Source organism: Pelophylax lessonae (genome assembly GCF_965119305.1).
Source record: "Pelophylax lessonae genome assembly, chromosome: 4".
Taxonomy (NCBI): Eukaryota; Metazoa; Chordata; class Amphibia; order Anura; family Ranidae; genus Pelophylax; species Pelophylax lessonae.
Window position 1 is genome coordinate 465,556,414 of NC_138771.1, and position 13,682 is coordinate 465,570,095.

At 40.1% G+C, this 13,682-nt stretch overlaps 1 protein-coding gene across 5 annotated transcripts in view; it reads left to right on the plus strand.

Moving 5' to 3' along the window:
* The window catches only part of SGCD (sarcoglycan delta), a gene marked incomplete at its 5' end in the record, with an annotated part of 1,184,416 nt that extends 1,170,962 nt beyond the window's left edge, over positions 1–13,454 (plus strand). For all 5 annotated transcript variants that reach the window (XM_082254622.1, XM_082254623.1, XM_082254621.1 and 2 more), the window contains 2 exons: positions 12,112–12,235; positions 12,928–13,454. In XM_082254622.1, the coding sequence (XP_082110748.1) occupies positions 12,112–12,235; positions 12,928–13,101 (298 nt within the window). In that variant the 3' untranslated portion in view covers positions 13,102–13,454. The remainder of the gene's footprint in view (positions 1–12,111; positions 12,236–12,927) is intronic.
* Positions 13,455–13,682: the final 228 nt, after the last annotated feature.

Genomic DNA, 13,682 nt, shown 5'->3' on the forward strand with positions numbered 1-13,682 from the left:
TCCCAGTGTTATTTGTTACATAGATAAATTGAAAATCTGAATAAAATAATGAGCATATAATGTTTATCCATATGCAAGGTCATACCGAGATAAAAAATAAAAAAGACTCCATTAACAAAAATGCTTACAGGCACCCCAAGGTGTCTACACATTTATTATATTGTTAGCCGGAGAGTTTTTATGACCGGACAGGGTCCCTTGAAAGGCGAGGAGAAGAGAAGCAGTTGTGCAAAAGTGGATGTTTCTTTTAATTACTAATGTAAATTGCAATGGATTTCCCATAAACCTGTAGACAGTAACGTTACTAAAACATTATTGCTCTCATTTCTTCAGCTGAGCATCCCGAGATTATAGTTTGCATGATGGCTTTCATTACCTTTCCACATACTGTAGAGAGCTAAAGCCGGCTTTTACTGCACCACAAACGGAGATCAAAGCATGTGCAAAGATTGACGCCTGTGTATGTGATCCCTTGGTGCACATACAGGGGCATATTTATAAAACAGTCAGGGTGATTTTCATCAAACATTCACTTGTGCTGAATAAATCATCATTATTCTGAGCCATAGACTCACTTTACAAAAATAAGATTGTAACATATTTTGACTTTGTCATGGCCTTCCTCATTGGAAAACCTGTTTCAGGTCAGTTACTTAGGATATTGAAGTCAGTGGGATAGCATAATAGCCCGGCAACTAGCATTTTCCAAAGGTAACAACCACTGTTAGTGTTTTTTTGCCATCTGCATCCCATTGGGGACATTTCCCTTCACTTCCTGTCCCATAGCCAAAACAGGAAGTGAGAGAAAATCCCTCCAAACTAAGGGAATATCTTGTCAACAGGATCACATGTATGAGTGTTCCCATTGGAAGATCTCCTCTTTATTACTGTTCTGGGGACAACCCAAAATATGGGATTTTCTTGCACATGTACTTTGGATGATAACAGTAAACATGACAAATAGAGAGGGCGAATCTGCCTAACAGGGGTGCGGACAGCAATAAAAACCCAACAGGTGTTCTAATCCCTCTCTGCTCTATCCAAAACGACAAAAACGTTTTGCCTTTAGTTATACTTTAACAAAAAGAACATAAACTGTGGTGACTTTATCTCTATGACTGGTATTAGACAAGTGCTCTTAGCGCTGTTCATTCTTCATTGACTAATGTGCTGGGTGGTACTCACAAGTGTGCTGGCAGATAATTTTAGTAGAAGGAGCGGAGTTCTTAGATAATAGGTGACATGCATATTTCTTTGTAATATGAACGTCTAATGGTACCCCAGCTCCCTCTAGTGATCAACTTGCAAAGTGAAGCTCATCTTTAGGCTCAATTTTAAAGTCATAATGTCATGAAAAATATATGGATATTGCTGCTGCTGAACTTCTTATGATAAACCCAATGATCCTTTTTATTTTTTTTCCTGACCTTCATTTTTTTTTTTTTTGAGCCTCCAGCCTATAACAAATACACAGATCAAAAAAGTGGGAGTAAAGTTAAAATTCCATTTCTGAATCAGGCCCTTATGGCTAGAGGCATTAAAGAAATGTAATCAGTAGTCATACACTTGTGGATCTCAAGCTAAACAGTGTGGATTGAAGAATCTCCCTGCCAGCTATTGCATTTAGGCACCTGCAGCACCGGCGGCTGCCTGAAAACCCAAACAGTGACCGCATCAGTCACTATTTGACTGATAATTTTCCATCTGGCTCAGTTGATTTTCAAATCAACTTTTGTCTAGCCAGGCGGTCATCACAGAGCCACCCCCATCTCCTATATTTTCCATTTCACCATCTCCTATATTGTCCATTTCAGCAGGAATCTGCTTAAATTCCAGCCATGTATAGCTAGCTTTGGACAGCCAAGCAGGAGGAAGACAGCAAATCCACATTTTTCTCACGACGTTTGTTTCAAAAACAGTGTATGATAAGTCTTATATCTAATTCTGTAATAAAGTTAGAATTAAAGCAATAAATGACGAGTGCTCTCTTGCACTTTTTGCCATGGCACATACATATCATATCACAGTACCAGTGTATTGCAGCAGGAATTAAACACTGCTCAGCTCTGAGAAGACTGCAAAGTGAGATTACCATATGCCTGCATTTGGTGTATGTCATTTTTATTGTCTTTTTTTTTTTTTTTTTTTTTAAGGGCGTGGCTCAGAGAGATAAAAAAAAATAAAAAAAAATACTCTTTAACCACCTTTGTTTAATATGTATTTATCTGTTCTCTTTTTTTTTTTTGCACTGATTGTTTTGTGCACTATATGCATGTGTAATAGGAATGCAGAGCTACATTACTTCGTATTAAAATGTAAGGAGAGATCTTATGTTTAACGTAAAGGAAGAACCTGCATCCTGGTTTTTATTTTTAATTATGCCGGCACAGCATGGTAGTATTCAGTAGTGATCCCCAGCATAATGTAGATATATGTCTAAATGATCACAATGAAAGACCCACTATGGCAGTGCTGGGGATGTCTGAAATATTATCTCAAGCTCTGTAAGGAATTTAGGAAAAAGCATTGAGCTAATCACAAGATCAGTGGATGCTTTGTACACAATCTATTGCCGTAGTTGTAATGAAGCCTAGTCATATGTCAGTTGTAGAACACCATAGCTGGCTGCAGGCCCAAATGGAAAGGTTATTTTTAACAGAATACATTAAAAAATGGCTTCTGTATCACTTATATATAGTTTTGTTTTTCGCAATAATAGGTCATTTTTACTTACTCATGTTGTATTCATCGTTTCCTTTCTGCTTTGTAACACTACATAATTATAACAATATGCTTCTTCCAGTCAGCTTATTCTATAACTGGTACTCTTGAAACAGAACTTCATCAAAGATGCTGATGTGACATAGAAATAGCCGCTAGAGGGCTACTGCATCTTAAATATAATAATTAAAATATGACAAAACCTCAGTGTAAAAATATAAAACAATACAATAATAACAAAAAAACTTAAAATACACAGGGAAAAATCCCTTTACGCAGGCTCAGCAGCATTAAGTCATCATTTATCACGCCTCATGGAAAAAGCTTAACAGCGCTAAGTCAAGACATGCCTTTTCCTGACCCCAGTATGTAATTAATCTGGTCTCTAAGACGGCCATTTAAAATTGCCTTACGCCCAAGAAATGTCACCCGGTTCACTTTATTCATGTCGCTGCCTCCTGTGTCCCCTGCCCAGATTGAAATATTTTACTGTGATTTACTCTTTTTAATTAAGAGCTTTCACCGTTTAATTTGAATGCCTACACTAGAAGCCTCGATTTCCGGCGGGCGCATTGGAGGTTCAGTAATTATGCATTGTACAGTGCAGGCAGAATCATTGCGCCTGATTTAGCAGACTGAAAAGCAGGAGGAGGTGGCTGACCTCGGACATCAGACACAGCTGGGTAGATGTGGCAGTGCGAATCATCTTCTATTCCTCTGCTCTTTTCCTTTATTTGTGTTATTTCATCCTGCAGGAGAGAAACTTTCTGGACAGTTACTGGTCTTTTTTATGATTGAGGTGACCTTTTTTGAGGTGACCATTTTTGTAAGTGGATAAAACAAATGACAATCGAATACACGTTTATATTGCTCCAGGGACCAAGTCGATTACAACTTTTATTGGTAGAAATGCTTACATTTTAAATTTATAGGAAAGAACACTAGCAATAAACCGCTTTGTGATAGGTGCTCTTTTCTAAGAAGTTTTAAGAAGGAGATTTGATTTGCAGGTTTCTGGCCACATCGTATCGTACAGTACCAGGAGAGAAGTTGCAGGAAATCCAAAATATTCCACTGTCATCCATATATACCATACTTGACCTATCTCCCAGGAAGCTGGAAATCACACTGCTACTCCAGTGATCGCCAAATGCTTCTGGGTCCCATGCAAAGTGTCTGCACTGCTGCATTTGGAATAGAGGAGGTTGGCCGCTTGGCATGGGTACCATTCAGAGAATGTTTTGCATTTTTTGAATGAATGCAAGGTGTCCTCTGATTGGATGAGGTGGAGAGTGTGATGTCACCGGCCAACCTCCTTTTTACAGAATGCAGCAGAGCAGCTGCTCGGCGCAGGACCTGGAAGCAAGTGGAGATCACTTGAGTAGTCGTGTCTACTTCAGTGATTTTGAGCTTCCAGGGGATCAGCTGGGTATGGTGTATGCATAGTTACATTGGTTCAAGTTAGACCAATGTAACTATGTAAAAAATATTCATACCATATTTCTTTAAAAATGCCAATTAAAAATACAGTTTGCCAAAAATGTAAAAAATACTTACTGGCCTGGCTTCCAACACTTACTGGGGGAGCAGATGGCATCACGAGGTCTTTTTTATGATTGAGGTGACCTTTTTTGAGGTGACCATTTTTGTAAGTGGATAAAACAAATGACAATCGAATACACGTGTATATTGCTCCAGGGACCAAGTGGAGATCACTTGAGTAGTCGTGTCTACTTCAGTGATTTTGAGCTTCCAGGGGATCAGCTGGGTATGGTGTATGCATAGTTACATTGGTTCAAGTTAGATCAATGTAACTATGTAAAAAATATTAATACCATATTTCTTTAAAAATGCAAATTAAAAATACAGTTTGCCAAAAATGTAAAAAATACTTACTGGCCTGGCTTCCAACACTTACTGGGGGAGCAGATGGCATCCCGGGGGGCATGGTGGATTCATGGAGGCTCTCAGGAGACATGGTGGCATCCTTCTGGAAGCATTGGAAACTGGCCAAGGTAAAGTTTGTTTCTTAATACAAACTTTATTTTTCAGTGGCTTTTTTAAACCACTTGTAATCGAGAGACTGTATGTAAAGATCACTTTCCATCTTAGTGAGGGGTCTGCTTTAATAAATGGCAATTATTTCAATGGGGGCACCTGTTCTGCTTTTAGAAGGAATTTCTCTTTTTACTACCTGTTGTGTCTCTGGCAGAAGAAGTAAAGTGAAATCTCCCCAATGGGGCACACCACAAGAAATCTATTTTCAAGACTGAAAAGGTTTGGGCTGTGGATATACTATTTATACATAAAAGACTTGGTTAAAGGGTGGCTTCACTTTTAGGATAGGATGGAGAAAGCAATGAAAACAAAATACATATGGATAAAAAATATATACAAATAATTAATTTAATGTTAGTGCATTAGTTTGGAATCTCTTGAGGCACACAGCCCACCATACACCTTCTTTCACTATGGGCTTTTGTTCTCAGTTTGTTTCAGAGGTAACAGTCATCTTAATATGGACACGCAGCAGACACTTGTATGTTACATGCTATTTATCATTTTTCAGTCATGCTCTATGTGACTACACACATACACTCAGGAAATGGTCTTCCTCTCTTCTGTTAATTAACTTTGCCTCCCCTTAATCATGTTATTTGCAGATGACAACATAATCTCACTGTGCTTTCTTTTAGTGGAATGGAGGGAGTATCAGATTATACAGGAAAATATTTAGATAGATATGTCTTCCAAGGGCAAGTTAATTGTTCATCCACAATGCATTAATTTGATTATCAATAATTATGAATACATGGAAACATTTGCGGGAAAAAAATGAATGCTTTTAATTTATGTAAATTGCAAGTTAATAAGGAATTTCTCTGAAAATTGGAAGCAGGATGGTTTAAAATTCAACGCCTTCTACAGTTGCTCTCAGCACAGCGCAGAGAAAAAAGGATATATAAAATAAAACAGGTTTAGGTCAGTTGTATTTACATTCTTTAAAGCAGATCCTCACCCTAAACTAACATTTATTTTGCCCTACCCCCTCCCTCTCTCACATTTGGATATTGATTTTATTTATTTATTTAAAAGATTTTCCGCATTTCTCTCCTAAGCAAATACGCTTACTCCCCTTCCAGATTTTGCATGTGTGCAGTTGTGCCACCGAGCTTTGGGCCCAGACTGAGCCCTGCGGTGCATCTGTGCAGGCGTGGGTTTTCTGCACATCTACACATGTGGCTTTCCCGCACATGCACAGAGACAGCTGTTATAGAAGATCCAATTTTGCCGTGTTTGTGCATACCAAATCTGTGTCAAAGGGCTGTGCAGGGACCTGGAGGCTGGGCATAACCCTTCAACATCTATGCATGCACCATAATAATGAAGATGTTGGCACTGGTGGGGGCATGGAGCGAAACTAAAGGGGACTGAGGTTCTTCTTTAATTTTTAAACTGTTTTATATACAATATGTAGGTTGTTTGTTTTGTAAATAAATATCTGATGCAGGGTGCACCTTTTTACAGGCTTACCAGAGCACTGTAGGTTTTTCCAAAAACAGAGAATAGAAAAAGTTAGTTCCTTTCAGACACGCCAAATGAAATCTTAGACAAAGCTGCATAGAGTGAGGAGAAATAGAGGGGAATAACTCACTGTTCTCTGACTCATTCTCTTGTGTGTATAAATTCAGCCTCAACTACTGAGCTCTATAAACAGGCTTTCCTAATAGTAAAATACAGTACAAAGGCAAGTTTTTCACACAGTCATGAGTTATAGTCTTGTAACTTCAAGTGACTGGAAACTGGCAATCTTTTGAGGACACCCTCCCCTGGGATGCCTCCCTTATAACCCGACCACACTCTGTGCATCCACAGTTATTTACTAGTGTTTGTAGGTAATCCCCTGAGAAACCAGATTCACTACTTCATTATTTTTCTTATTATTTTCCTAGAATTTTTCAATCAACTTTCACTGTCTACTCATGCAGTGGGGATGGCCTGTAATGTTGATTCAGGCACTGCATCCTTCATAGGGTGCTCATTTGGCACTTTGTGCAACAGATTGAGTTAGCCACAGGGTGCTATACAGGTCCAGGCCATAGTCCATCACAATAGAACCCACTCCATGAAGACCCCACCATAACAACCGATGCCTGATCACTGATAACACAGGGTCACCCTGTATATTTGACCGTTACTGTGTAAAACGGAGCTAGGTTTGAAATGTATTCACCTTCACTCAGTCTTAGGTGGATGACCAGGTGTTATGTTACACCACTGGTCACACACTTTAACACCCCTCTTGCCTGGAGCCCTTCTAAGGTACTCAAGTGCTTACTCCTGCCCTTTTGCTAAAGACGGTCTACACCTGGGTTTCTGCGTACTCCTACCAGACAGGCTTACCCTGTTTCCTACACTCTACTCTGTGAGTACTCCACAGGGGAATACCCTAACTTGATAGAGACCAGGTGAAAGAAAGTCAACTCTAAACAGCAGGCAAACATTCGCTCTGCCGAGGGCCCGTACAACATTCAGCTATAGAATGATAATGCATCCCTTATATTGGAACAATCTTAACACTGGTCTTGACATGATTCTAGCTCTATTTTGGACATAAAACAGGCTTGTAGATCATTCACACACACAGCTGTGTGTATGAATGACAAAGCCACGTGGGAGGAGCCCCGTGCGGCAGCGCTGTTTCCAAACAGTGACAGCTGATCCGGAGAACTTCTCTCAGTACTGCTACCACAGGGAGGGGGAGCAGTGGGCAGCGGCTGCAGAACTGGGAACATGTGACATGTTCCACCCTAAAATTGGATGGAACATGTAACATGTTACCAAAGGTGAACTTATCCTTTAAAGAAACACCCAATTCAGATGCATTTAAAAAAATGCCACCACAGTGGCATATACCCACGAACAAGGGGGCTTGCGGAGCTTGGCTGCCTTAAAATATTCTAACTTTCTATACAGAGATTTCTGGGATCCACATCCAATTGGCAGGTGGATTATCATAGACGCCACCACTTAGACCAACGGAATAATCTCTTCATCCAGATGTGTTAAATCTGACATGACAAAAATGGGGTGTGATGAAACCGACCCACACCGTGGTTGAGTGCTTTTGTCACTATACTGCTTCCTCCAGTCTTGAACATAGATATCAGATATTATAGCCGCATAACATACAAGACTAGCCAACAAACAGCTTGTATGAGATTTTGAACTCTATATTGAACAAACTCACACAGAATATATACCCCACCAGGTCAATTGCCTGATTACATTATCGCATGCAGATGAAATTGTATGCAGAAATATAATTAACATAACTAAGGAACAACCAACACAAACAGTATACTACTTACGCTCTTACAACTGGTAGCTGACTTAATAAGCTTGAGCTAATTAACCAATCGCCTAAACCAGCCTAGGTGGAGTGCACACAATACTAGCAGACAGACAAACAATAGGTGACACAATTAACCATGGAATCCACATCTAAGCAATGCTTTGATTATTCAGGAATCCCAGAATTCATGGCAATGGTCTACAACAGGCTATAAGTCTCACAGTGTACATTGGGATTAAATCTTCATATATGTCTTGAGGGATGTTGTTGATAAATATTACTGTCCCATATGAAGTAATCCAAACCAAATCCTCAGTGTCCATTAAGTAGTTGTCATTTTCTCAGTCACCCTGTGCCCCTAATAGAAACAGGGTGACTTACGCATAAAAGGGACCTGGGGAGCTGAGACAGGGGTTTCCCAACCTCTCTAAGGTAAGCTGGGTTCCATGGGCTCCCAACCCAAAGTGACTTCCATCACATGAGGGACTTCAGATATGGATGTCCTAGCTTCCAGATACAACAACTAAGTACTTATGTCTGTATCTAGAACACTCTAGCTCTGGTTCTGAATTCTCTAGTTATCCCCTCGTCTCAGTTCAGGCTAATTTATGCCTTCCCTTCACTAAGCCTTCTACCTTGCCTGCTCCACAAAATAGAGCAAGAGAAAGGCACAATTATTCTTCTGGCATCAAACTGGCCCAGAAAAACCTGGTACAAAGATATACTCAGACTTCTTGCAGAAGACCCCTGGACTCCTACCAACAAACCAGATCTGGTATCATAGGGCCTCTATTCCACTTTGCTGCAACATTAAACTAGTTTTTACTACTGACACTTTTAGACACTATGGCTGTGACAGATTCTAAGGTTAAGTTAACATTTGGGTGTTGCGGGAACATTCACAAAATTTTACACATTACCGCATCCCTTTTGTAGGCACATGGCGGTGCCATTTTTTTTAAAAAAAGATTCATGCAGTTCTTTTGTGTGATTTTTGTGCATAGTGCAACCCACTGAAATTAATAGGCAGCCCTAAATGTGACACGCATAACTGTGCAGAAGCGCACAAAAATGTGCACACAACATTGCACCTGCATAGGTGTAATTGGAGTCTTAAAGAATTACTGCCAGTGCACAGATAAGCAGATTGACAGTAATTTAGACCAACTCAAAGTTGGCTAGGGGGTGTTGAGTTCTCATTGATTTAATAATATATTTGTATTTTACATTTACTTCACTGGTTGATGGGAAAAAGGGACAAAGGGTACCTACATCCTAGCAGCCAAGTCACACTAAACTTACTCTTAGAGAACAGTTCCTCAGTAAGCCTGCTTTGCCTGTAATTGACAGTGTGTCAGTCCAATAGAAGCTTTTGAATCCACCCACTGTCATCATCTTTGGATCACAAACAAAGCGGACCTATAGTTGAACTAGTCTCAGAGTTCCTCTTCGGGCTCTGCTCGACCAACAATTCAAATTCAAGCCTTTTCAGAAGTTAGAGCCTAATAGGGAACCTGGAGACTAGTCCTCCAACGGGTCCCTCTTGCCTGTGATTGACAGCACACAGCAGTGAGCGGATTCAAAAGCTGGTAATGGACTAAATAATGGCTATCGCTTTGTGCTGTCAATCAAATGTAAAGTGCACCTGATGGGGAACTAGACCCTTAAATCCTCATCTGGCTTCACCACTCAGTGTGACGGGCACAGTGGCTGGTCAGGGAGGCCTGAAGTGCGTGCACTGATGGAGGAGTGTCCAGTGTGCTGGCATCAACACAGATCTATGTACCTGTCTTTTGATGGGTAAATAAATCAGGAGCAAGTACTGTCACATTCAGTGAGCAAATTAATTCCCCAGATTGTGTAAAACGCATCATATAACTCTTACTTATCCTCCTTCTTCAAAAAAAAAGAACGATTTTAAATGCTCTGTGAGATCTTCTAATGATTCATAATATTCTGCCACCTATACAATATTTGTTTGATTATTATTCTTTATCAATAACTCTAGCTACAATCCAGTCACCTTCCTCAGTTTATGCAAGTCAAAAGCAACCTGCATATTCCTTGAATTACAATGGAGAGAAGCCACATCCAGATATTAGCAGACTCTAGGGTGGAGCTACTTAGGTTAATTTAAAAAATTGGGCACTTTAAACAGAGTGCACAGAAAACGAGATAATTTCTTTTTTATCTAATTGATTAAAAGCATGGTATGCTTGAAACTGCCATTGCATTGTTACATTATATACTTTATCCCCAAATAAAATTTTTAAGTGTGCCGCAACCTTTGATTTGTGTATATATACTTTATATATATAAATATATATATATTTCATAGTCTCCCTACTGTCTTTTGTTGACATAAAGCTAAGTTAAAAGTCTTCCCAGTTTGGATGAAGAATAACAAAAAACTAAAATATAATTTTTCAGGAGAAAAAAGCTACAAGTTCCCACAATGCTGGTTACATTGGAGAACAGTCTTGCTGGTACGGTCACATAAAGAGTAATAGAAGAGCAAAAAATAAAAGCTATACATATATAGTACAGTACAATAGGGAAGGTTTTAGTGATCACAGAATGTCAAAGAATTCACCAAATATGAAGACCACAAGACCCTAGAGGCAGTGCTGTATCTTGGCCTAGGCCAACAAGGCCCAGGCCTAGGGCAACACTTTACAGGGGGGCAGCAAAAAAGCTGATGGGGCTGCACTGATAGGCTGCCCTGATGGGCACTGATATGTTGCACTGATGGGCACCAGTAGACTGCACTGATGGCTATTGATGAGTCAGGACTGATAAGCTGCACTGATAGGGCTGCACTGAGGGGCACTGATATGATACACTGATAGGCTGCACTAATGGACACTGAGAGGCTGCACTGGTTTCCACTGATGGGGCTGTACTGATGGCCACATATGAGACCACACTGATATGCTGCACTGATGAGGCTGCACTGATGGGCAGTAATGAGGCTGCACTGATGAGCAGTGATAAAGCTGCACTGATGGGCACTGATAAAGCTGAACGTATGGGAACTGATGAGACGGCACTGATAGACTGTGGTTGTGGTCTGTGGTTTACAGATGACAGGGCGAGTCATAAACAGGAAAGGGTGTGGCCTTTTACAGGAAGGGGTGGGTAATATTTAAATTAGGGGTGCCCAAGTTTAGTCAGGCCTAGGGCAGCAAAAAACCTAAATACACCACTGCCTAGAGGGCAGACTTTTGTTTTTTTACCAGCACTGGAAAGAGCAACATTTTCTCCAGAAAAAAGCAAATATTTAGGCTCTTGTATTGGTCTAAATGTATCCATCACAGAGATACATCACTAAAGGGGACAATATGTACCTTAAAGCCAACCTGACTTGACAAAAACCTGAGCTATGGCCGCATGATATGCAGGGCTAAGCAACAGGTTTGCTTTAATGTCCCCCTCTAGAGCAGAATCTTTTTATGTTTACTTTTAATTTTGTTTAGCTGCCAGGAAGGAAGAAAATATTCAGTATTTAGGGATATAGTGCACCACTTGACTCACTCACTGACAGCACTGGTGCTTGGTGTTGCCACAAGGGTGGAGAGAATCATCAGTAAGCTCCAACTGGAGCCAATCAAAAGTGGAACAGGGTTATCTTTCTTCCATCCCTCTGGCTAAACAGAGTAGGAAAGGAGAGTAATAAAAGTTAAATATATGCTGGTGGGGAAGTGAGAGTTAAAGTGAATCTGTGGCTTTGCTGTGCAAAGGTAAAGCTGTATGTTCACTTTAACTTAACATCCCAGCATAAGTCGGCTTTAAAGAAACATAAATTTGACAAACAGTCTGTAAAGTGATGGCAGGCACAATTCTGAAGTATGCTCATAACTTTAACAGAGCAATATAATAAATCAATTTTTAGCAGGTGCATTCCCTTGTGCTAGGCAGGTCAAACCAAGCCATTTTTTGAGGTTGCGTTGTTATAACTTGTACCAGTGAGACTGATTTCACTACTGCTGCCGCTCTGTAAGCCTTCTTAATATTTCTTACCTGCTTTTGAACAGGCTGGAATCACCGACACGGACCTTGATCATGGAGGCACCAAAAGGAATTGAGATAAATGCAGAAGCCGGCGGTCTAGAAGCATCTTGTAGAACAGATTTACGGCTAGACTCCACAGACGGAGAGGTAGGCTGCTAATAAAAAATAGACTAGCCAGGAATATGGTCCTATCATTAATTTAGACACGTTCCTCTTATAGTTATCTCCAAAACATATTGCTGAAACTGATTTGTAGATCTGATAAGTTATTTGAGTCATTTTTAAAGGGCCAATAAACCTTTAAAAAAATCTACAAGTAGCGTTTAGAGATATTTTTGAATAAAGTTCAAAAACCTAAAGCTGCAGACACTTGGGAAAATATCCTATTTACGTCAGTGAGGACCCACTGTGCAAGTGTCTCAAGCCGCATAGAAGATTTTAGCCGCAGTCAGTGAGCCAAAAGTCCTAATGAGTGTCTGCATTTTTGTAATTCAAGAATTGATTCAATAAGATGGTGAGGTAGCAATCCAGGGTGCAGTGTCTAAATTCCTTCTGATCAAATAATTGACTTCTGTTGAGCAGGGACAGCCACACACTGATCGAAATTCAGTGGCTTCAGAAGGAATTTCAATCAGTGTTTGGCCAGCTTAAGTCAAGAAAAAGTTTGTGATTCGGACAACATCTCTCTATATGTGGCCATCTTTTGGTGAAAATATAAATAGATTAGTGGTAACAGAGTTTTTTGCCATGCTAATTCATTTTGTAAGCAGACTGTACTTAAACATGGTATAGGTTGTTTGCATTATGTACTCCTTTAAATAAACCTTTTTATTTTTCAGATCCAGTTAAAAGCAGCTAACGTGAGGCTTCCACATCTACCACGGGGCTCTTACTCTGCGTCAGCGCCGCGGCAAAACGTGTATGAGATCTGCGTGTGTGCCAGTGGAAAACTGTTTTTGTCTCAAGCCGGCAGTGAATCCACCTGTCAGACAAATAACAACATCTGTCTGTAAGAGACTGGCAAGCCAAGCTCCAAAGTCCTGGAGCATGACTGTATTCAGACACAGGAAGCCTCAGAAACAATATGTGTGTGCGTGTGAATATATACAAATATATATATAGATATATATATCTGTAAATCTATTTTTCCCCCATAGAAGAGATTGTTCAGTACCAGAAGCTCAGGGTGACCATCACTTGTCTTCCCTTGTTCCCATTTGCTGTTTCTCAAGGACTGCAATTCAGAGGGGGCTACTCACTAAACCATAAGATACCCTAAACTGCAAGGTATAAGATGACATTGCACATAGTTATATATTGTGTAGGGTTTTATTTATAAAATTAGCAGATTTGCAAAGATGACATACAGAGTCTGGAGTGTAAGGGCTACTACAAGAGTTTATGTCACATAGTAAAGGTTTAAGTAGTCCTGTATTTAAAACAATTTCAGGGTTGGAAGGCGAGTGATGTGGGCAACCTGTAGGCAAGAGTATACCGTACTTACTTTTATACCCTAATGTGAAGATCCTGTTCCATAACGTTTCATCCGTTTCATCCTTGACCTGCACAGAGAGTCATTTGTCAGATGCAGTGA